Genomic DNA, 26,525 nt, shown 5'->3' on the forward strand with positions numbered 1-26,525 from the left:
TACAAAAATACAAACAATGAAACAAAAAAATAGTAAAAAATCAGAATAGATGATAGTTTGAAATTACAATAGAACTTCGATTATACGGGCGGGGACTAACTAGGCAGCGGATTAACCGTAAACGGAAATTTTAATTTCCTATCAAACTCCCACGATTCGTGGTTCGCGACGCGGGTTAAGATATGTAATTAAAGTAAAATATAATAAAAAGTCTTTGTTGGACATAACCAAAGCCTCCTAGTAGTATCTAGGAGGCTTTGACATAACCCGCCAAATGCACGTCGGCAACCGCAGCCGACGTGAGGAAAATCCCGTACTTTTTCGAAAATTTCAAAGGAAGACGCTTGGTGGGGAGAAAAATTCAGGGAATGGGTATAAATAGGTTCTGTGTTTGCTGTAGGACCGTCTTTTGCCTCTTTTTTCTCTTGGCCTCTTTTTTTTTTTTTTTTTTTTTTTTTTGACACCTTATTTCTTGTTTGGAACTTTTTCCCCATATTTTTAGTTGCACTTAATTATACTTATTTATACTTTTGTCAGTTGACCGTGCGGACCAGTTTGCTGTAGATCAGTACATATTTATTGTCTTGTATAAAACATGCAGTGGAGCAATGCCATAATTTTCGAATTTTTGGAACTTTTATTATCTTTTACTTTAACTATCTTACCCTGCGTCGCGAACCACGAATCGTGGGATCCCCGCTTATCCGTGTTGTTAGTGGGGGGTTTTTTTTCATTGATAACGTATAGGTACAGTCCCACGAGAGTTTACTAGGGGACCCTTGGATAAGATAATAAAAGTCTTTGTCGGGGTCCGCGGTCACCTCGGGGAAGCAATAATTTTTCTGGTTTTCAATACAAAGGCAGCGGAACGAGAGTCTTCCTTTGAAAATGACCGAACAAGTACGGATTACTTCCCGCCGGCTCTGGTTTTTGCGGTTTACGTCCAACAAAGACTTTTATTATCTTTACACTTTTATTAACTTTAATTATTTTACCAAGGGTCCCCTAGCACACTCTCGTGGGACTGTACCTTAACATTTTGTGAAGGTGGTAATCAAAACAAACACTTCCATTTCCGTAGAACCAGATTTCTTCATTCTTTTGTAGAACTCCCCTCCCCATTCTCAGCGATCCCATATCACGTGTTGAAACGGCGGCCCTCCATATGCACACATAAGGACAGGACATTGCCATGGGGGGCGATCGCATTTGAAGATGAACAACAAATTACAGTTTACAGTGGATGCCGAAAGGGGACTCTTCATGTATAGGTAGAAATTACTGCGGTTTTTTTAGCAACTGAATGATAAGGCCGCATTAGTGAAGCCCAGTATGACAGTATTATGGTTTTAACTGTTTATAACTATATTTTAGTAATGTGGAAATAAGAGTAATTTCACCTTAGATTTATTTCGACGGATAATGATATATACACCGGATAGTCATATCAAACAGGTAAAATACATAAATACAGTCGACACTCGGATTTACGAACACGCTTTTTTATTACAAACTACTACTCTGTCCTGAACGTATTGCCAGAGCTAATGTTAACACTAGAACCGCGGACTGGGTCAAATTGACCCAAACTGTGAAAAAACGGTATTTCATAGCGAAAAAACAGGAATTTATTTTTGGTTCCTGGGTTTTTCCTTACTCTTGCTTAATTGCGTATTCATAATGGAAAATTATATTTTTTTATGAATATATAATGGGCTTCAAAATTAGCTAAAAAATGATGTAATTCAGTAAAAATAAGACTTAGTATACATTATTTACTATATTCAGTCCAAAAACATTTTTCAGTAATCTTATAATAGGACAAATAAGCGTGTCAAATTGAATATGAGAAAGTCGATAATATGATTCCGTCAAATAAGTATTGATTTCTTACTGATAAGTGGAATTTATAATGAGCAGTTGAGCAAATTTATTTTATATTATTCTTGCACATTCATCGCATGTTGAAGTTGCACATCCCATGCAAAAATTAGCAGTTTTGTTTACACGTTTTTATGTTACCTGACACATCAGATCGTTTATTTTTATTTATTACTATTAATAATTAATTAATTTATACTTTTGCGCAAGGGCAACACGTATGATGAACGCAGTTTTTCAATAAGATTTTAGCGGAACTGCTTTCCAAAAACTAATTCTGGGCTTCTGTACTGCTCTATACAAAATACAGGAATATGTTTATAGTGAGGTCCAGGATGTTGTAGAAAATGTCTGTGATATGCCACCTTCACCAAATATTTTCTGGGCATCTGATCGCTACAACTACGATCATTACACTTTGCTGAATTGTAGTGTGAAATAGTTTCTGTGTGTATGGAAGCTTTTTGGGGCTACTACTGCCAATTTCGACTGCCAGGTGAAGCGTGCTGAATAATGAAGAACTTATATTGTTCTTCCCTTAATAAATTGTAATTGTGGCACCGTTGTTCTATAAAACTGTAGTTTCACTATCTTTATTGCATCAGATAATATTGCTCTTCGATTTCGTCTCACTGTCTCTACTAAGCTCGTATTTTTTTACTTTTAGCATTTGAGCCAGCTTCAGTGTTGTGGCAAAAAAAATAAACTTAAATTTGGCGATCTACATGTCTAAAGAGCAAATAGAGGAAGAAGTGGAGTTTCACAAATTTGTCATGACAAACATGCAGGTGTTTTGCAAACATGTGCCAGGAAGAGAGTTCGATTTTTGGCGGAAGGTGACCATGAAGTGGAGATGTGCTGACAACATAATTCACACTTTGCGTATTATGAGTCGTTGAACTGGTGGTTTGAGAAATGGTACAATGCAGTAGCTTTAGAAGCCCTCAGATGTAAAATCTATATCAGTCTTGAAAATTCGAGCCCTGAAAGTTCAAATTTCTGAAAGTTTCCCTCTTGAGATCCTCTTTTTTCCCCTATAAAAAAAGAACCCAACTTTTTTATTTTATTTTCTTCCAGGAGTACTATGAGGTACGTAGTACATATTGCACAGTAATTTTCAGTACAGCTATGCAGCCCCAAGCCCTGTATTGGGTAACTGGTGCAATTAAAATTGATTCTGTGTCTTGCCTGTGTGTACGTTCTCTATAAAAATCTACAATTTTAGGCCGATCTCTGTAAAATTTTACATACACACTGGGTCTGACTTGAGCTATAAGCTAGTTTAAAAGTTCATTAGAGCTGGGCAAATGGACGAAAAACTGGCCAACAACAAATGGTTTTTGGGATTCAACAGTAACTATTGGAAAGTTTACTTTGGTTACTGTAGTTCCTTAACAATGAAGTTCAGATATGTATATAATGGTTTGTCACTTCTTAATCCAACCAGTGTATGAAGAAAACATGGGCAGCACAGAGTCATCGATAAGTGTGAAAAACTACCTTTTTTTAATCGTCTCTCCCATTTACGAACTCGAAAGACATGTCTTTCGATGAATCTTGTATTGACAAGTGGAGAGGACGTTCCTATATATAATTTTTTTTGGTCATTTTTATCACTGAAAATTTCAATCTGTAGGTATTTTTGTCAGAGATGTAGTGTGCACTTACAATGAATTTTTTTAGTGAAACATGATCCTAATGTATTCAGTTTGTATGACTTGTGCCTAGGAAATTTGCTAGTGTCAGTAGACATCCATGTCCAAACTGAGATTCGAATCCAAACCTGCAGTCAGAGATTAGTTCCCTAACTGCTTAACTGCCAGGCGACAAGTCGTCTTTTTCCTTTTTTAGAGAAAAATTTTTCATCGTGAGTAGAAACTTTTTTGTTCTTGGAAGAGCCTTTTCGCATGGTTTTTAAATGACATGCCAAACGTTTTTGAATGACTTGCGAAAGATATTATTCATTTGGACATTGAAAAAATCTACACATTCAATGTCTTTTTACATTATATTTTGAAGCAAAAAATCATTTTTTCAAACACCCCCCCCCAACAATTCAATTTCTACTCCCTCGGGTTGGGCTGTTGCCCCCCCCCCCCCCCTTCTTCTCCATTTCCAATTCGGAGGATTAAATGCTCAGAGTATAAGTTATGGAATTTTTTACAGGAATTTGGGGGGAATATTTTCAGCACTGATGGTCACTGATGGTAAGCACCATGCAGTCATATTGGCATCGTGAGGGATCCGCATCACGAGGACCCGAGTTCAAATATCACCGGTTGTGCAGTGATGGTTGGCTGAAGTTGGTTTTCTGTTTCTTTCCCAGTTTCAGGCACAAATTTGAGTCTATCTCCCCATTGAAAAGTCTTGCAACAGATCCTACAGCCATGGCTGCAACCAAAAACAATCACTGACACTGTCACCTGGGGAAATTAACCATTTTGGCACCCCTTCCTCATAATTTTAAATGAACAAAAAGCAAACTTGTATTTCCAGATAGCGAGGCACCAGACCTCTCCTCCCCCCTCCCCCCAACTGAACTGTACATTTAAGCATTACATTTTACTCACAATTTGAAACACTAACAGCAGTACTAACATCATGAAAACATCATGTACTGTACAACATTAGATATACATACAGGACATTAAGTATACCAGGTATGAGTTAGGTATATAGAACATACACACTTTTCCTCAAATATTTCTTAGATGAAACTAAAAAATTAAATTATTTTTTTTTAAACCAGAAAAATAAAAGAAAATTTATTTTTCTTAAAACATTTAAACAAAACTTAACATTTGGAAACTTTATCTCATAAAATTCAGTGCAATTTTAGAATGTCCCAAAGAACAGCTATTGTGCATAAGGCATGGTTTTCATTTGAATTAGGTAAGAGAATTTTAATTGCAAAAGGTAAAACTGATGAATTTTTTGTTTATTTTTCAACTTGATAAAAAGTAATAATTTAAAAAGTAGAGATGAAATAATGGGAAAATTATAGTCATGTGTTTTTAAAGTTTAGGTCATATTTTCATACTTTTTAAGTCATAAATGCTTGCATATTTTAAAGATTTTTGGGTCATAAAAATCAGAGCCCTAATGATAATATTCATAGAGATAATAAAAAATTTGATAAGTGATCAACTATTTTTTTTCATTTATTTTATGTATTATGACATGATTTGTAAAAACTGATGCATTACATTCTTACGAAATTTTAATGTGATATTTTGCTATATATTGTTGAGGTTACGAACCAAAATCTAAGGTCTATCACACATATTTTTTGAATTACAGTGTTTTATAGACAAAATGTAGGATGAAATTTCAAAAAATTCACACGTACTTAAACATATTTTGGTGTAACTTATGAACATATCATGCAATCCTTTAAATTTTGGTTCATAACCTGCAACATTACTAGCTAAATGCACTGTGAAAATCACAAAGTATTTCATTAATAAAATTTTTTGCAATCGTGTTTCGAATATCACATGAATTTTGCCTAAAATTTTACATAAAAACGAATTTTTCATAGAAAATATAATAGATAGACGAAAATTTGTCACTGTTTTCACCATTGAGACATTTTCTATCAAAAAATGTATTTAAAGTTCACTCCAAATCCATTTTAAAGAAAAGTGACAAGAAAGGTAGTCGGATACCTTAATTAATACTTTTCTTTTTTTAAGTAATTTTTATTATTTATTTTTCAACTTAACTTGGTGCTGCACAGCTTAACTATTGGTACTGTGGACCAATCGTAGAACCAGGTTCTTTTTACTAGACGACCACCCCCCCTTCCCCCAGTAAAAAGAACATGGAGTTCTGGGAGTCCAGGCACCCCCAATTGGAACCGCTAATTTAACATGAAAATTTGTGATGACTGCAAATAATTACTTTGGCCTTTTCTGTTGTGTGTTAACAAGGTACTTCTACAAAATAATCCATGTGCTTCTACTTTATATTTTTTCTTTGAAAATCCTTAGAATAAAAATTCCTAAACAAGTAACTTGTAAAAATATTTCGGTTGAAATATAGAAATACAAATCATTTTCCGAGCAGAGTTTGTGTTTGTCAAGATAACCCCAGTGACCATATAGCCAATTGCAATAGGTCTAGTTGTTACTCAAAACATCTGTTGTAAACCAAAACGCACATCATTACAATCACAGGCAGAGATTGATTTGAAGGACTAAGAGGGGGCAATCATGTCAGAACATGGTATATTAGATTTGTAAGATAACTTCATTGATAATTTTATGGGCAGGAGATGACAATGTCCCCCTCCTCTTTTAAACCCCCCTTAAATCTATTACAATCAGACCCGCTTATGACATCTGAAAAACTGCACAACTGTTTAAATAACTCAAACAATTATGCATTTAAGGAAAAAAACACTCTACATGCAAGATACACATTTATCAGTAAACTGAGCATTCTTAAAATGAATTTTGTCACGTCACCACTAGGTCTCGTCAAAACTCTGTCTCCAGATTCATCCCATCCCGTCACATGGATCTCTCAAAGGCTATTTACCAGGGACTTGAAGATGGGCAAAAACTCACAGGAATGAGGATTTGAGAACAAATAAACGCCTTTATTTACATAAACTAGAAGTGCTGCTAAAACTAGCCACCTGGCAGTCTAGTGGTTAGGAAGCTAGCTTCTGACTGTGCAGGTCTGGGTTCGGGCATGGATGTCTGCTAACATTAGCAGATTTGCTGGACAGATCGTAAAGATCTCTTAGAATACGTGGTGATCATGTTATTTTAAAAAAAACTACAGCAGCCTTCCAAACATGTCTTTCTACCTCAAATTCTACTGTCCGAGTCCCCAGAATCTTGTTCTATTCTAAGAATCACATGCCAAACGAACCTTGCATGCATTCACCAAGCCTTTTCAAATGTCTATACTTCATAACAATATATTAAGGTTAAGTTTTTAATTTTTATTAAAAATATATTAAAATCTCAGGTAGTTAAATATACCAACAAAAATATGAGTCAATCGTTGCTTTTTTTCCCTTGATATTTTGAGGAACTTTGAGCATTTTGTATTTAAAGCATTTTTGCCAAATAAGCATGCAAAATATAATAGCTTTTTATATTGTGCATGCTGTGCTGTAATAGCACGGACAAAGGAAAATTTCTTCTCATTTCTTTGAACTATTTAAAGAATCGCAAACTTCAAGTAATTCTGAATTTTTTTGACACTTCACTGTCTTTTTCTATTTTTGGATTCCAACCAACTGTATAGCCACAATTTTTGAAGAAATTAGTAGAGTTTTGCACTTGGATATCCTCAAAATTAATTTGCACGTGATGAAACCATCACATCCAAAGTCCAAATCTAGCCTGAGAATGGCAAATGTGCACTGAAAGTGGTTTGGAGTTTAGATTTCTGGGAATAAATATTGTCAATACACTTTTTTTCCAAATGAGGTTTTCTGCAAACAAAACTACAGAGAAAAGTAAAAAAAAAGCAAAATAGGATTTTACACTACCCTAAACAACCCTATTAGAATGTCTTCCAAGAAAAGAGGTATTATCAGCTGCAGATAAGAAGATAATTAAAGATAAGATATAAGACTGATAATAAAGATAAGATATAAGACTGATAATAAAGATAAGATATAAGACTGATAATAAAGATAAGATATAAGACTGATAATAAAGATAAGATATAAGACTGATAATAAAGATAAGATATAATTTAAGCATGATTACAAAGAAATTCGTGACTAATTCCATGTTTGAAAACTGATCGAAAATTCATTATAGGCATACTTTACAGAAATTGGTGATCATTATAAGTACAGTGGAACTTCAGTTAACGAGCTTAATTCGCTCTGCCAACGTGCTCGTTATCCGAATAGCTTGTTATTTGAATCACACTTCCCCATAGGAAATAATGGAAACTCGGATAAGCCGTTCCACACTATTCATTCACATAAAAATGACTAATAGAGAGGGAGAAATAGCATTCAATCACAATAATAATACATAATACAATGAAATATACATAATATAAATAACGCCATAAATAAACATGCAATATGATAATGTTTACAAATTAACTTATTCTAAATGACAAAAGAGGAAGACTATCGTTTAGGATGATTTACAAACTCACTGTTGTTAGCAAGCTTATTCTTTTTGCATCTTTCAAAAATAACTTATCCAATGACAATTGCTTTTGCCTCTTTTTTAGGATTTCTATGAAATGAAAAATTGCAGTGTTCGTTGGACAGATTCATTGCTCACACGCTGCTACAGCTTTATTTGGGTGGTTCTTTTCCACAGAGTTTTGCATAGATTCCCACATTTTACACATAGCTTTCTAATCTTATTTTATGTGAGGGACTTCTCCTTACTTCTCTCTTCCTAAGATGAGACTGTCCATAAACTCTTCCGGTGCATGCAAAAAAGATCCACTTTTTCTACTGTCAACTTCAAGACATTTTTCACCACTAGTTCTTGAACGCCATCCTCAAGCAGCTCCAGTCAATGGTCTTCCCCAAACACCACAATCTCTTCTATGAGTAGTGGCTCCTGTTCATGAGCTAGCCCCCCCTCAAAGTCACGTTCAACAATGCAATCAACCCACAGTTTTCTCCAAGCATAATTTTTAAAAAAAAAACTTCAAATGCACATATGCAGGGCTGCAATGCTACATCTAGTTTTGTATCGTAAATATTCATACTCACACGTGTTAATTTTTTGAGTGAGGCACGCTTACTGGAGACACACTGTTGGGAAGAATAGTACCCTCAATTCCATAACACGTGTGTGGGGAGACGCAAAAAACCACCAGCTCAGTCGTGATAACGTGAAAATAAATAAACCAAGTGCAAATTTTTTTCTCATAATGTGAATCATCGCTCATTAACCAAGTCAACATTTGTTCAAAACTTTTGCTCGTTATGCGAATTGCTTGTTAACCAAACTGCTCATTAACCAAAGTTCCACTGTAATCAAAATTGCATAGATAAGCAATATGAAATTCACAGGACATGGAAAAACTTCATTATATGTAAAAATTTGCAATACCGATGTTTGTTGTAAGCGAGTCGACTTTATTTTGATAGAGGAAAAAAGAAAAAGGTTCATAATACTCAAATACGAAAGAACAATGAAATTGAAATGAACAATTGAAATGACAATTGAAACACACATAAAAAATATAAAAAAATTCAAAAATTCGAAGCTCAAAAAATAAAAAATTAATGAATAAGGAAATAAACTTACAATTCATAAACATCTTCCCATTGCTGGTACAGCTTTGCAGCGGCATCCCGCAAAGGGGACATATCCTCACTGCAAATCTCAGAAGAAAGGCGTAGTACTTTGGCACTAACAGACAGCACTGCTCCCTTCATTTCTTGAAGAGTAGCAAGTCCATTCTAAAAACACAAAATACAATGCACGAATATAAATAAAAATAGAATAGTAAAATAGTATTCAGCATTTTGTCAAAGCCAAAATTAGAGTGATCTTCAGACAAGCAGGGCTCCCTACTCAAACAATTAGAAAAAATAGGGAGAAGCAGGACTAAAAAGTAGGATGGGGGAAAATGTTGGCATACGCAAAGGGGGGTTTTGGAATCTAACCCCGCCCCAAATAACAATAAGATTATTGTTATTTTGCAGGAAAAAAGACATAACCCCCTCCTGAGAAGAAGAAAAAAAAATTTAACCCCCCAGAAAATTGTGTATGCCTATGGGGAGGGTAACCCCTCCAGACAACAATCATAGCATAATAAAAAAATCCCTAAAATAGCCTTTTTTTCTAAGTTTCTTTTCATAGCACTATTTCAGTATCCTATAAGATTCACTGGAGCTGAAGCAAAATGACAGAAATGACTTGGTGGCCAAAACAATGTACTAGCAACCACAAATAATTCTTGTCTCTCCTCAAAATATATATTAGCAGAGATAGCACATCAAATACCCAGAATTTCCGAAAAGGACGGATAAAAATTTTGTAGTAGAGGTCAAAATTTCCCTAGTAGTAGAAACAATGAAAGTAAAAACCTAGTTATAAGCTGGTAAATTAATCTTTTTTTTCAATGAACCTTTGGATTGAACATGTTTTTAGAAATGAATTATTCATTTCATTCATACCAGTGAATGATTATATAGGGGGGATCATACTAAATTTTTCTCCAGAGGGACCCAAAAACCCATATTTGGCCAAGGACCCAGATAAATTAGAGTACAGCAGCATCTCTGATTACATTCTTTTTTTTTTCTTTTCTTTTTTTTTTGAGACTTCCAAAGTGCAGAGTCTGTCAACTCTCTTCAACAATGCACAGCAAATTATGAAAGACGTGTCCTTTTTTTTTTTACGAATGACACTCCTTCGAGACTACTTTCAAAAGCACAGTAGTGCAAAATTTATAAATTGCAACATCCACTGTAAATAAGTCAAAGCGTTGTCCATCCTTTTTAAAGGGATTTGTTTACATTTTACTGCTCAATACCAGTGTAATCGTTTTTAACAAATGAAGCACTTTCATTTCTAGCTCTTTGTTGAGCATTGTACATATTTGTTTTGCCTCTGCATGCACTAAAAATACAGAAGACAATTAAATGCTACAAATCTAGAATAGGCCTATGTATCCAACTACTTTGTAATGCAAGCTGTTGTTTCACAGATACACAAAATGCAGATCACAATTTTAAATGATGCATGTGTTAGTTACTGTCCAAGACCATGAAGTAGTAAATACAAAATTATTTTTTCCATCCAGACAGAAGTTTTTAATGACTACTTGTTCATTCAAACTAAGCTAATGAAAAATCAATAAACCAAATGGGGTCCACATATACCCTTCACATACCCTTGAAAACAATGCAATTTCTGCTGTGGCAGAATCGTTAATTGCAATCTACATTTGTGACATTTGGCAATATATCAATGATTCCCTGCTTAATTAAAATCAATTACACAGATTTTGTTGATAGGATTTAGTAGGAAAGTAGGACAAAAGGACATTTTACCAAAAAAATAGGAAAAGTAGGATGAGTGGGAGCGTCCTAGATAAATATAAACATTATCATAGGCTTGGGAGTGACAATGTATAAGTCTCCAACAACTAAATTTTCCCCATATAAAATATCAAAATTTTTGAGTTATATCTAAATTAACCAACAATGAAATTTCAATCTAAAATGCTAGAAAATTCAGGTTGTGTCATCATTGTGGCAACATAGCTTTTCTTTCTTAGGGGATAGCTAATTCACGGTTGGAAAACCTTAAGGCCACTTCTCACTATGACTGGGTCCTGACACAGGGTCAGATAATTAAGGTAAAAGATAATAAGTCTTTGTTGGGACATAAACTGCTAAATGCTATCGGCAACCAGGACTGCAGTCACTTTTCCATCTACTTTTGTGGAAATTTCAATAGAAGACGCTTGGTGGGGAAGAAAACCTCCCATTCCATCATTATTCTATGGCCTTTGTAATAAAAGCTATACACTATTGCTTCCCAGAGGAGAATGACTGGACCCAGTCATAGCAAGAGGGGAACTTTAGAAAATTTTATTTAGCCGATAACCACTGTGCAATCACGGGTTGCAAACACAGAGGTTAGAGCATGAGGACCAGTGCCCCCCCCCCCCCCCCAAGGAGATCAAAGATTAAAAATATTTTAAATATTTTAGCAGAAAATTAAAATATTAAAAAAAAATACATTCTTATATTATCTGTTAATTTGAAATTCTTTCTGAGAGTTATAGCGACCCAAAATTTCTGTGGAAGAAATTTTTGTGCACCTCCAAAGAATGATTCTGCATACACACCTTTGATTTTCGCAGTGTGAAACGGTGATAACTGTAGAGCGGCTAGATGACAAAACTTTGAATATTCAATGTAGAGTTTTTAAAGATTCAGTGCCTCTCAACAACAATATTGGAAAATTTTTTACAATTTGAATGGGCGTTCCAAACATTTACGATTTTCTAACAAGCATGTATTAGCAATATTGTACGAACGAAGCAAATTTATGCAGACCAGTGTCTCTAAACCATTGGGCTGTGGACCAGTATCAGGTCCTAACACTAGTCACACCGGACCATAAGTGATTCACAGTTTTGTTTTTCCCATTAATTTCTCATTAGTTGGGTGTATGCCTGGGCCATTTGCTTACACAATAGAGATTTACCGGGCCGTGGGCCTCCAAAGGTTGAGAACCACTGGTATAGATGGTCTTTGAATGCAGGTAGATAGCCGAGAAAGTATACTGTAATTACCAGTATGTAACCTGCAGAGAAAAAAACTCTCTGAAATTGGAAAATTTTTCATGCAGCCCCTCATTCCGGGAAGCAACTGGATACCACATCATCCCATTCTTCAACAACTCGCGGATTATATCAATACAATACAGTAAAATACTTCATCTGTACTTCAAAGTAGTAAAACTAGTTTTCAAGGTCGCACAATCATGATAAGATGGGGAAAAGAGAAGTTAGAAAAGTTTCTTTGTATACTTTTTTTCCCTCTTGGAACTAGAAAAGAATGTGTGCGTCCCCTTCCGAAATTCCAGCTATTTGACGTGCGTTGGCATCTCTGTCAAGGGAAGGACTATCATTGAGTAAATGGTTCATGCAATAGGTTGTATTTTGCATGTAGGCCCTTAGGGGTGCGGTCAAGGTTCCAGGCGAGGGAAATCTCCCCTGTCAACCCCCACCCTCCTCTGAAACTGTACCAAAAGTTGCTGAATATTGTTCATGATTGGCCAACAAAAATTACACTTCCGGATTTTTAAACACGCGTCAAATGGTTGATTTGGTCATCAAGAAGCGGAATGGGCACTCACAATTTGGCGAATTTGATCTTGTGTTTATTCACCAAATGAAATATTTTATCATGGTTTGGTGCAATGACGATCAGCAGAGCAAACCCTGAATTAATGTATTCATCTATTCATTATCCTGGTTTATTTTTGCTTAAAGTTTTGGGGGGGGGGGGGGAAGCACATCCACGTGCATAAAAACAGAAGGGAAAAAAAGCCTTCTTGGGAAAAGAGAGCAGTTTCTGCCACAAAGCAGTTAAGGGGTTAATATTCACAAAGCATATTTGTGTCGCAATAGAGATCAGGCACTATTAAAAGAAATGTCGAACCTCTCTGAAAAAATTTTAATCAATTAATCCTCCCCTCCATTAATCTTCAAATTACAACCACTTTTATCCTATATATGCTCATCCAAATTTTATGCACACTATAGTTGTACCCCAGGGCTGGGCCATAACTAGGATTTTTGTCGTCTTTGGCAAACATGGTATATTTTGCCGCCTGCCTCCATAACTTTAAAATTTGATGATTTTGCTATGGTGTTCTTTGTTCCTACCTAAAACTGCTGCCCCCTCCTAAATTTTGCCGCTCAGGGCAGTTGCCCCTCCTGACCCCTCTAGTTACGACCCTGCCCCATCAGAGCATGAAAAAAAAAAATCAAGTGAGGTCACTTGAACAAAATTCCATGCTTTTACTACAATATTTATATATATACGGTATATAACCTCTTTCAAGAGACAATCCCCTCCCTCAGATGCAGTCACCACTTTTTTATAGTCAAATGATAATTTCCCCTTGTATAATAAAAGTACGCATTTCAAAAACCCCGATTAACTTTCAACCCTCTTTTACAGATGGATTTTTTTGTCCCACCAGTGTCTGCTAAGGAGAGGTTTAATGTATTATTCTTCCACCATTTAACTGAATAAAACAGATTTTCATTTCATGTAAAGAGAAATTCTACTCTTTTATCCAGCTTCAAATTAACATGGTTCAACCATATTGTATTTTAAAAGTATGTTAAGATAGCAGAATTTTAATTCTGAATTCAGACGTGCCAACTTTTGGAATCCAGAAATCCGAAGATTCTCCAGAGATGGCTGTTCCCCCCCCCCTCATACACAATTTTTTTCCCCATCTATTAAGGAAAAAGTTCCAACCCTTCCCCCTCCCTAGGCAGGTTCTGCATTGTGCCTGAGCAGAACATAATTCAATGTCAGTCTTTCCATGCAGAATAGAGAAATCACATCTACATACTGTTCATAAAACATAAGTGTTTCCTTTCATGGATGCTATCAGTGATTGAGAACCTTGGCATATTGAACTGTTAAGAGCAGTTTGATATTTTATTTCTGATGACATATTTAATCAGAGTAAACAATTAAAAAACCTAATACAAAGCTGCTGATGAAAAAGCTTATTATATGGCATGATGTCACTCTCCACTTGTTAATGCAAGATATACAAATATTTGTATATCTTGCAAAAAGCTTATTGTGTTTACTCATGGACAAAAGAATACAAAGAGTTGACATAAGACAAGAAAATTAAAGCAATTGTGGCAACCCTATAGGCTGACAAGTATGCCCAAACAAACCGCTCTTTCCCTATACTTAACATGTGTTTTGCCAGATCAAATTCTTTTAAAATATCAATAACTAAATAAATTTAAGTACCATGACTGTTTAATGCTGTCTTCAGGTAATCTACCTAATCCGATAATGGGGGAAGATAAAATTGTATCCTTATATAAGGGGTTGTTATATTTAATTTATTTTTTAAAGGGGAAGATCATTTTTCACCCTCAACTCGTCATAAGTTTTTAGTTGAGTGCCTTCGATTTATTTTAAAAATTTGATGTATCACATTAATGTCTATGGGAATATGATTAATTAAAATAATATGAAGCTCAAATAAAATGCAATTTTCATAATTTTTTCTTTTAACTGTTTATTTTGCCTTTTTGTTTTGTTCATCATTATGATCGATCCGGGACATTTTGAAAGTGTTTCAGGCCCATGAGCGCTTGTCTTAAGCTTTGCATGAGGAATTTTGATTTCTGAATCAATTCCGAGGTACTCGAGCAAATTCTGACAGGGCCATAGCTAGGATTTTTGCCTCCCGGGCGGTAGATAATCGAGATAAATGACTGCAGATAAACACTAAGTAAACAAAGTCACATCTTTGCCAGTTGCTTAAATGCGATCACCAATACTTTTTTTATGGTTACTCGACATGATGACCACGGCTGCCCGCTATGGGTGTTTTCTCTAACGCTGATTGTAGTCATTGACGTTATGACAACATGAAAGCTCGTGGAAAATCTAATTTTATGCCAAAATCCAGAGAAATTTTAACAAATCCGGAGAGCAGGAAGAAGGGTTAAAAATCTGGAGTCTCCCTCCTAAATCCAGAGAGTTGACAGGTCTGAATTTTTCAACAAAAAAAAAAAACAGTAGGAAGAGCAGTTCAACTTTTATAGATTGTTTACAATAGATAGCAAGATAAATATATTTGATTAGAAACCACACAGAAAGTTTTGTTTTTTAAAAGAAGAGTAGGAAACATGTGAACCCATCATACAATCATCTCGTATTTAGTAAAATAGAACATAATTACCTGTAATGCTATTATATTTTTCTCCAAATCTTCATTGCAAGATAGTGCACTCATGGCTTCAGATGCACAATTCCATATTGAGTTCAAATCAGTCTTGTAAGTTTTCATTGCTGTTTCAACTTCAAAAAAGGCAGCTTGAACATGCTCTGCACTATAATTGGAGTCTTTCTTCTGATTTGTTAAACTAACAAGCTTATCTTGAAGAGTTTCCCATTCTTCTATCAAATCTGAAGAAATTACATTAAGTATAACTTTTATATATTGAGCGACAGGCATTTCAGATTTTTGCATAAAATCAATAATTTTATTTCTCCTAATTACTTCTTATGCATGGAATCAATTTTTTCCCTCAACGTTTCAAAAAACAACTTTTTCAAAATAAATTTAAAATTACCTAACTATTCTTTCTAGTATAGTTACACTGATTTTCGATACAATATTATAAAAGACCACTATTTGTGACTCTCAAATGGACGATATTGTTAATTGCATGGAAAAAGATTCCACAATAAGCAAAATTTTGAGCCCCCATATTTCACAAAGTTCATATATATTCTCATAATATTTGCATGCTTCCGAGACATAAGTTTTTCAATTAAAAAAAAATTGAATCCGATTAGAAATCAAAAAAAATTCAAGATGTGAGAAACCATATGTATAAAACAAAATCAAAACAAAAAAATAAATGATAATGTAAAATGCTTGGAAAAATAGGGGAGTCCTCTTTCCCCCCCCCCCCCCCCCAATGTCTATATATACCTGTTTATCAATTTCCACACAGTCAATGCTCGATTTTGCAAAACTAATCTTCTGGTTCCAAACAATATAATATTCCTTTAAACATAGTCCTCATTTATGAACAAATTTATCATGTCCGACCAGGTTCGTAAAACTGAACACTGACTACTTAAGGGTATCATAGTACCAAATTACATTATCACGACGTCCATTAACATTAAAATAATTTTTAAATGAGTTGAAACAGCCCTGGGTCACTTCAGAAAAGACAAGTAACGAATGATAGAGATATGGCATAGCTGCCAACTTTTGAAAATGAAAATTCGGGAGATTTTCGCGCAAACCCGTATTTTATGCTAAAACCACTCCCTAATAAATACAATAGGGATTTTTCCAAATAAAATAGGGATTTTCCAAATATAAAAGTTAGAGTGTAGGGAATAAAATACCTACTCAAAAACTAAAGTCAAATTAAAATAGGGATTTTACACACATGGAAGTTTTACACCCTTGGGAATAAAATTCCTACGCAAAAAAACAAGTGAAATTGGAGGCCAAAACTTCAATGATGTAAAAATAAATATTGTGTTCAATCAGAAACGCTGTGAACAAACATTCTGAGCGAATGACCCCAAAATCATCGGAAGGTGAAGGAAAACACCGTCAATTTTTGAAGAACACTGACTTTTTGTGACACTTGCTTGATGTTGTTTTTTTTTCATTTCACGAGTGATTATGGTAGTCTTTCCATGACCGATATTTATGTCCGTAACACAACTTGTACAAAAAGTAAAAGTTGGCCTTCTTCTGGAACGTTTAATGAAAGGAAATTCATCGGAATAAGTATCTTTAAAATTGATTAAATATGTTTTTGCTTACCAGTATTCGTGTTTTGTTATATCGCACGTTATAACAAAAGAAATTTTGACCACATGCGCGTGACTATAATCTTCAATTATTATCCAGGACTATTGGCTGCTAAGCCATTTCCCTGCACGATAAGACAAACAACTTTCTTGTTACCATCAGAGGGTTTGTAAAACTTCCTTAAAAAGGGAATTTCCCCATTTACGACGTGTGACGTCATTTCGAAAGGGAAAGAAAGATGCCCCACAAGAAATTCCTTAGGGATTGTTTTCATAAGCGGGGATTTTTTTAATGAAGTAGGGAATTTTAAGGGACAATTAGGGATTTTTGTGATTTTCGTAAAAATTCGGGAGATTTAAGAACTTTTCGGGATGTCGAGCGATGAAGCTAAAATTCGGGAGACTTGGCAGCTATGATATAGTATCCTATACATGTTTTTTCAAACCCGGTCCCTTTTCTCAAACACAGAAGATATCACTTTCCACCCCCCCCCCCTCTGGTATAGGCAATGGCTCTTCTAGCTGTATTCTATAACTCTAATTTTAGCTTTTTCCCAAAATCATCACCTAGGAACCTTCTGGAAACACTGTCTTAGACAAACAGCAAAAAATTGAAGGATGCATACATACTAGATGACAAAAGACAAGGAGAGGGTGAAGGTGTTTGAGAGTTAATCTGCATCAATCTATTCTACAATCTTTTTAAAACATTTCAAATAAATGACCCCATTCAAATTTATAAACTTCTCAGTAAAAAAAAAATCTTCTTGCTCTTAAGAGTCATGATTTTAAAGTGAATCCAAGTTATTAATGAACTGAAAACAAATTGTGACTGGTTATCAAATATATTTAACTATAAGGTACATTTCATTCTTTCATTCCCCTACAACTGCCAATCACAAGATATCTAGTCGTCTTATCATATCACAGCAATCCCAAGCCCAGATAGCTCTATACCAAGATCTTTGCCTAATAACACGTTTCCCCCCTCCACCTGTCCTGTCAATCAACTGCAGGGGGGGGGGGGTGTTGTCAGCTTTCATTCAAATTCTGATAACAGAAGGGAGGGAAGGGATGTTTCTCCTTTCCCTTCCAGCTAGTATACAATTATGCTTACGGCATATAAATAACAAAATATTTTTCTTTTCCATGTTTTTTATTTTTATTGAAGGGATGGGAATTTATCTGCTCATGCAATCACAAAAAAAAAAATATTTTTCTTGAAAATAAGTTGTAATTTCTAGAAAGTTAAGTGATTTCTACTGTGGCAATTATAATGCAGATCAGAAAAAATTTAAAAACTGCTTAAAGAGATATAGATCTAAGAAGTATATATCTAACACATTTTAGCTAATTTAAAACGTATTTAATGTCATATTAGTGAAATAATTACAACTTAAGCATGCCATATATTACTTTAAAAAGTATGATTCTTTATATCTTGAATGGATTTCATCACAAATTGAAACTTCACGTAACATCTGAGCAAAAGATTGGTAATACTTGCATGAATTGGGTTTCCAACCACCCCCCCCCCCCCGGCATTTTAAACAAAATTCATACTTCAGCTGCCTCAAATACCAGAAAAATTATGTACATCTATGAATGCACGATTTTATTATATACTATGCTGCTCCAATTTTAAGGCGGGAAGCTCAACAGCCAACAAACGAAACAAAATGCTATGAATAGAAAAATACCTCAACAAATTGAAATTTTAAAGTAACAAAATATCACTGACCTTGAAGGTTTTGCAAGTCTACAGGAGAAAATGATTGAGAGCTCGATTTTGATGTCAACTCTTCATGAATAGCATATAAATGGCACACATTTGTTTGGCAGGTTGCAACAAGTTCAGCCTAAGAATTATTGAAATGAATAGCAAAAATTTAGAATAAAAATGAAATTGATTTCAACACAAAAGCATAAAAAAAAATGGAATTGCACCACCTTGTTTTTGAACCCTGGTAATGAGTAATGAATTTCATGACTATCAAAGTCAATTTCATCCATTTGAAACACATAAGGTGAAATTTTTAGCATCAATACTTCATTGACAAATTTTATCAATTCAGTCACAACTAGTGTTATCTTGAGAATAATCTTGAGTATTTCACTACTCTCCAAAATTTGAAGGCATAATTTTGTAAAAAGAGGGTTATTTTTTTTAATGAAGAACAGAAATAACTATTAAAAAAAATTTTTTTAAAGGAGCATTTTTCCCCCTTCTCAACAAAATTTGGAGTAGCATAGAATTTTGATGAGCGAATCACACATCTAAATACGTATTGGCAGACACTGGTGACAACTATTTCATTTTTAGTCTTGGTACAAATTTTTTTCTTTTTTTTGCTATGAAGAACCAAAATTACCAGAATATATAACTCTCAATATATATAAGTTTCATGCAATAAATGCAATATTTCTTAGTAGACGAGAAAGAATTATCAATCATTTTTGGACTTTCAGTGCTGATGAAAAGAAATTTGATAACATATATTTTTTCAAAAAAAAAAATTTTTAAGTTAACTAGGTAAGAACAGAAGAACCCGAAATTGTGCAAAAATCTATACTGACGTAATAAAATAAGAAAGTAACTTACAAATTCAGATGACAATGCAAAATTTTCTTTAGCCAAATTTTCTTTAATGCAGTTGCGTACAAAATGCAGCGCTTTGAGACTAGTAGTTAACATATTTTGAAAATCCTCAGAGTCTGAATCTGATCCGGGATTTTGAACATCAACATGATGGACTGAGTCCTGCGAAATAATAAATTTGTGTTTTTGTAAAACTTACATATGGTTGTTTAAACTTTCAAAGAAACATCAAAAGTTGTGATAAATATAGGGTTTAGTATCTCCAGAAATATAAGAAAAGGAGAGGAAACATTCATTCCTACACTACCTTCAGTGATAATGGAACACATTTAAAACGAGACTTTGTGGCTGCTTTGCAAACACTTTTCACCGAAGAGGCATCTGAATGGCTTCCCAAAATAGCACGGTAATCATCTCCAAAATTGATGAGTTTTTTCACTTGTTCCTCATCAGCTGTTTGTTCTGAGTAAGGTTCACTTGGATAAAGTGGATCCTGTTTAAAAAAAATAAATATGCAGATTAATGCAGATAACTGTGTTTAAAAGGCTTTCAGACTAGCCTATTTAAATTAGTTAAAAATACTATTCAAACTGTTATGATAGCAAATTTGATATCGTTCTACTACATAATCGTGCAAAAATATGAAGAAGTTTTTTGTTCTTGCATCTAAAGAAAAACTAGGCAGAAGGAACTTATAATTTGAACAGACATCATATTCAAGTGTGATCTAGCATACAATGAAACAAATTTCCATATGATTGGTTATATTTATAATGATTATATTTTATAACTGTAGTTATAATGGATATGGTTATATTTTATTTCCACTTTCGCACATATTTTTCAGAAATTATATAGAAGAAAAACTAGTAATTTTTGCAATTAATTTTTGAAAATTTAATCAGATGATTAGAAATGTCCAGCTGCCAGATCATAACAGATTTTTAAAGTAAGAACTTTAGCATTTTCATTCCAATAAAAACATCTTCACAATGCAGTTATTTTGAATGTAACAACAAAATTCAGTGAAAATTAACATTCAGATTTGAAAATCAAGTGCAAACAATCATTTCATTATGCTTTTCTTATTTGTTATACCTGATACTCATCCCAGACTTGATCTGAAACAGAACTTTGGTCTTCTGTGCAAGATGTATTATTGGTGGGGATTTTGGACGAATTTGCAACCATAGAGTCTCTTTTAACACATTTCTTTTCAGTTGAGCTTCCCCCACTTTGGCTTTTATGCTTTGTGGAACTCTAAATAATGCATAGAACTAATTAAATCAACAAAATAAAAATTTAACAAGACTTAAACAATGTTTAAAGTTGAAAAAAAAACAACTAATTTGTTTTTTTTACTTAAAAATTGATAGTCTTTACTTTCTAAAAAAAATAATTCACGGAAGAAACACATAATCAAACGCAAGAGAAAATTCCCATCTGTAAGATATGGGGGAAACAAAACTTATTAATAATCAAGCAATTAATAATGATGCGTCCCCCTCTCCCCATCTATAACAACATAAATATGAAATCTCTTTCTTTTGCTGCAGAGTCCACAATACTTGACTTTGAGACATAAATTCAAGATTATAGATACAAAGACGAGCTCGGAAAGCTATGTTATTTTTCTCCGGTAGGGTGGTTAATTCTTGGACTTTGTAATGTTTTACAGTTTTGATCACTTAACATCTTAATTTATCCAAAAAATAAAATTTATACAACAAATTTATAGGGGAGAAGGTAAAGCTAAAATCATTTCCATGTCAGTAGTGATTTTTTTTTTCAAACATTGAGATAAAGAATATTGTGAATAATCAACCTATTAATGGCAGTTGTGCATTTAGGAGAATTTGTTTTCAGAGTTGAATTAATAATGAATAGTTATTTACTGTCAAAATTTGAGAAAAATTTTCTCATACATAATGAAAAGAAACTGGTAACATGACTGATGAAAAATAAAGTCGATAGAGCTTACCATTCCAATACAGAGCCACGAAAAAAAAATGAATATTAAAGAAATCTTACATCAGATTGAGACGATTTGGTTTTCCTTCTGTTTCTATGATGACCATGGCGTCTGGAAGAAGAAGAATTTAAGCTGGACACTGAATGCCGATCACTTGAATGAGTAGTTGCAGATTCCACCTTCTTCTCAGAATCTTCTACTTTTTGTTGTCTTCTATCTAAGAAATCATATTTGTCAGGTGATATACCACAGCCATCTGAACCATCTGAATGTCTGTTGTACTTGGGTGAAATTTTCGTAAACTTCTTTGTCCGGGCAGGAGGGCAACTTGAAACAGACATATCTGTCAATGACAACCTTTCTTTACCTAAGCATCTTTTCTTTGACCTATAAAATAAGTAAAAATATTCATTTTTAATGATGAATTTAAATGCTGCCAGAAAATATTTAATTTTTCAAAACACATTTAAATCATTAACATAGTTTTAGTATAACATATTTTATACATATACATACCTAAAAACAAAAATTAGTATAACATACTATCAATACAAGAATTTGTACATGTTATAAAAATTATGTATGATCTTTCGGCTCTTAACTATCAATAGTTATTTTGATCAAAAAAAAAAAAACCCAGAATATATCAAAGACAAAAAAATTATGTTACCTTAGTATAATTTTCTCTTCTTGCTTATAAGTCAAAGCATTCAAAGCACCTTCAGAAGTTGAATGCGTGAATCGAGGAGGCTGAGAAGAAACTTGATTGCCTTCAATAACACTCCATGGTCTGTCTCTTCTATCCATCTTTTTCTTGCGCAATCGTATATTTGGAGAAAGGCCACAACTCCCAATTTGACAACTGCTAGTAACTGCTTCTTCACTTACTACTTGAACTACAGTTTCAACTGAACCAGCAAATGATCGTGACAAGGATAAGCTATTATTTACATCATCTGTGGCAGCAGATTTTTCTCCATCGGATTCAGTGGTGTATTCTCCACTGGCATCACAAGAGCTATCAACGGCATCTTTACCAGGCAAGCAGTTTTTCTCTGGACAAGACTTGGATGATTTCTCTGATGCACAACTGTCAAGCCATTCACGAACTCTGGCAGTTCTCTTAGACTTTTCACTCTGATTAACTGCTGTTTCATTTGTAGTATCAGCTTTTTTCATTTTCTTTGATCGTTTCAAGGTAGAGTTGGACGAAGCCTGAACACTACAAGGAGAGTCTGAGACATTAGCATTATTTGAGATATCACTGGAGCATATACGATCTTCATCTAAATTTTCATTGCCTTCACTGACGCTGGTTGCAGGGCTAATGATTTTTAACTCATCTGGTAGGAGTGTTTCAGAGGATTCCATTTTCTGGGACTGGGTATTTCTTGACATTTCGTGTTGGGTCACATCATCTGAGACTTCTGGGTCAAGAGATGTCATTGTGTAAAATGATCCAGGCACAGCTTTTGTAAATTTGGAATCTGTCAGCGGTTTTTCTTCACTAAAATACAGATGTCGTTTCAAATGAATAGAAGGGTATTTATCTGGGGATAGATATAAATTTTGTGTACTATCTGTGTTTATTTTGGGAAGACTAGACAAAGATTGATCCTTTGATTGATCAGTAACAGGTTTGGCATGTATATCACAGTCACAAAGAACTATGTTTGTTAGGTCTCCCTGCTCATCATTTGATAAATGGGCTGAAGTTTCACTGGAGTAACCTACATCTTGCAATATTTCAAACTTTCCGATGTTTCCATTGCACCCAGCTTTCAGCTCAGTTATACCTGTAGTTCCAACCATAATGCCTTTGTCATTTGTTGGGCTTCTGCCTTCTTTAACAAGAGCTAAAACTGGAGTCTTCTGTAACAGTTTGCTAGTTTTATTCACAACGGAATCTTCTGAAAATATCTCTTCATCTGACCTAGTACTCATGTCAATAAGAGGGTCATTACTACATAACAAAGAATCATCCCAATCATTACTGAGTCGTGGGAACTTCTTTAGGGGTTCTTCATTAAAGCTGCTATCCAATTTTGTTTCAGACGTTCCCTGAAATAAGAACATTTTCTCAGTTATTCTTATGATATCTCATTACACGATATAAAAAACTACAGTAAAATATTTTTTCTTTTGCTTTATAGAATCTTCATAGAAAATCTAAGACTAAAATTTATAGAGGCTGTAAGTGCCAAAATGTAAATTCAGAGGAAAACAGGATGTGAAGTGGAGACTGATTAGAGATGGGACGAATATCTGGCTACTATTTGGCTCTTTTGCAGAATATTCAGTTCAGCCAAATAATGCTTAGGTATTTGTAGAATATCTGTAAATCTAAGCACGACAAACTAGGTTTAAGAAATTATATTAATTGCAATTTTTAACATAAATTAAAAATTTACTCATTACATTTTATTGCATGGTGTATTCATCTCTTTCTGTGAAAAGGGTTATGTCAGGATGAATTTCTTGGATAAGTAAAACATGAAACTTAAAATAAAATACTGCAAATCACACAAGCTCACTAACTGAAGGATGTACCTAGACAAGAAACGTATTGAGCTTATGAAAAAGACAAAAGGGGCAAAGCACATTCAAAGAGGAAAAAATAAGAAAATAAATCATAAATCTTTATGACTTTAAATTATTTCTAACTCACAGCAGGGTTGTTTGGTTTAAACCACGTTGGTTTAAACCTTTGGTTTTTTTCAAAAAATCAAATAAAAGTTGCCTAAATATCATTTTTTTCCTTAAAAAATATCATATTGGTTCATTATTAGCCAAAATGTTTCATTTTTACCACATTTTATATCCTTGGGGTACATTCTGATGGTATATCTTTAAATGACATAAGATTTTATAAGTGGTTTTTTTCAAAAAGTCTCATAAAAGTTTCCAGAATATATATATTTTCATATGAAGTACCTTAGTCATTTAACGTTATATATAAAAGCAAAAATTTCTCATTCCTACATTTTCTAACCTTTGGCTACATTCTGATGTTCTATCTTTAGCAAATTCATGAATAAGGATTGCATCACACATCTAAATTTAGTGGTGCATTATCTCACAGGTTTCTTTTTTCCTTCACAAAGCAGCAGCTACAGTAGTGACACCATCATGCTAGGGGCAGGTGGTTCCATAATTGAATAAAAACACCAGCTGTCCTTAAAGGAGGAAGACTAGTGTACTAGTTGTTACATTACCTCACATACATTTTCATTTTCTTTCCCATAAGAAGTAGCACATCTCCTACTGTATTTCTCCCAGTCTTAATATTCAATAGTTGTTTTTTTTATACTTTCACACACACACTGTTAAGTCCAGTTAATCAAGGTTATACTGTATAGTAGTAACAGATTTATGAAAAATAATCAGCTATATACAGGGTGATTATAATTTAAGTTTTGATTCCAAAACTATACAATAAGTACTGATCAGAATGACTTGAAAATTTGCGTGGATACTCCTGAAGCAATGGAAGTTTCTTTCGCAAAAGAAAAAAGTGCAGAATGTGCAAGTAGATGATGCTGTACTTGGCCAGCAGTATAATCTATATACGTGCAACCACATCATTTCGGCACTTCCACAGCATCAGTATGTGGATAGAACTTATATCAAATGCACATTGAAATACCAGCAAAGCAGCTGCTGAAGACCCAATTTGTGCAGGATGCACCTTAACCCTTGCAACTTCTGGCTGTGGGGGGGGGGGGGGGTACCTCAAAATGTTATAAACAGTGTGGTCAGATTGCAAACTTTGGTGAATTGCAATCTCCAGCACATTCCCTATATGTTAGAAGTTCCTCAGGAATATTAACGGGGGGGGGGGGGGCATTTGGTTTAATAAAGCTGAATTGCAAGCACATCTACATTATGACCATGGCATATTCCGATTCTGTTGTTGAACAAGAATTTTTGTGCTTTCAACCTCATAGCCAGAACACGCGGTGGACAACATATTTAACATTTCTTAAGTAAGTTGTAGTTATTTGCTCAATTAATTCGTTTTTCGTGATGTTTCCATGAATTATGAAATCATGTAATGCCATAATTAAGTTATTATTTTGCCATGACTGGCTATCGTTTCTATTCTGCAAGCAAATTTCCCAAGTGTTGGTGTTGGATGATGTCATTAATTTTACATTTTTTAGTATTTTTCCCCCCTTTACCAAATAAAATTTCATTTTTTTCAGGAATATTCATGTCAGTTTTCAAGTCATTCTGACAATTGTTCTTTTTTTACAGTGTTTTGAAATCAGAACCTTAGTTATAATCACCCTGTATATCGTAAATCATTGCTAATTGATCTGCATTATTTATGCTTCATTAAATACATTATATTCACCTAATTTTTATTACTTTTTGCAAAATAGCTTCCTAATTAAGCATACTGAAAGTAACTGGAGAAAAACCTTTATATATTATATGATTAATAATAACATTAAAAGAATTTTCAAACACACAGTAATCCATTGAGTTAAGCAAAAAATAATTAAATTGCAAAAGTTTGTTTTTGTTAAAATGTAATAAATATTTATTGATTAATTAGCTTGGGAATAGTGTTAATTACATTAATAAACATTTTATTTTAGTTAATTATTGGAAGTTTGAATTATTTTTCAGAAATTTCATTGTTTTTAATGTTAATACTATTTAAAACAAAAAAACCGGTTTAAACCAAAAAAAAACTGGTTTTTGGTTTTTTTCAAAAAAACCGGTTTTTTTACCAACCCTGACTCACAGTAAATAATGGTCGACATTTTCTTAATTAGATGTAAAAATGGTAACAAGTGTTGAAAAATAAATTTATTCTGTAAGTAATATTAAAATAAAATATATCATTAAATTTGATTGTGAATATCATGACACTAAAAATCTTTCAATTACCAGTTTTTTAATATTTAAATAAATTCCATAAGTAAAATTGAATAATTAAAATTGAATTTAGATTATGAATTTTTTGTTATCAATTATTTGAAATTACCAATAGTTTTATTTTCAATTAAAAACACCAATTTTATTTACAATTATGATGA

General features: G+C 33.7%; 1 protein-coding gene across 1 annotated transcript in view; it reads right to left on the reverse strand.

Moving 5' to 3' along the window:
• Positions 1 to 26,525, reverse strand: part of LOC149088531 (uncharacterized) — a 43,776-nt gene that overhangs the window by 11,486 nt on the left and 5,765 nt on the right. The window contains exons 3-10 of the mRNA XM_089248059.1: positions 22,148 to 23,538; positions 21,537 to 21,864; positions 20,604 to 20,765; positions 19,813 to 19,998; positions 19,509 to 19,667; positions 18,648 to 18,765; positions 15,303 to 15,529; positions 9,135 to 9,289 (exon numbers count right to left, since the gene is read on the reverse strand). Coding sequence (XP_089104185.1) covers positions 9,135 to 9,289; positions 15,303 to 15,529; positions 18,648 to 18,765; positions 19,509 to 19,667; positions 19,813 to 19,998; positions 20,604 to 20,765; positions 21,537 to 21,864; positions 22,148 to 23,421 — 2,609 coding nt within the window. The 5' untranslated portion in view covers positions 23,422 to 23,538. The remainder of the gene's footprint in view (positions 1 to 9,134; positions 9,290 to 15,302; positions 15,530 to 18,647; positions 18,766 to 19,508; positions 19,668 to 19,812; positions 19,999 to 20,603; positions 20,766 to 21,536; positions 21,865 to 22,147; positions 23,539 to 26,525) is intronic.

The sequence above is a fragment of the Pholcus phalangioides genome, unplaced genomic scaffold (assembly GCF_987345545.1).
Source record: "Pholcus phalangioides strain wild (caught in Gottingen) unplaced genomic scaffold, Ppha-v1.0 ptg000003l_1, whole genome shotgun sequence".
Lineage (NCBI taxonomy): Eukaryota > Metazoa > Arthropoda > Arachnida > Araneae > Pholcidae > Pholcus > Pholcus phalangioides.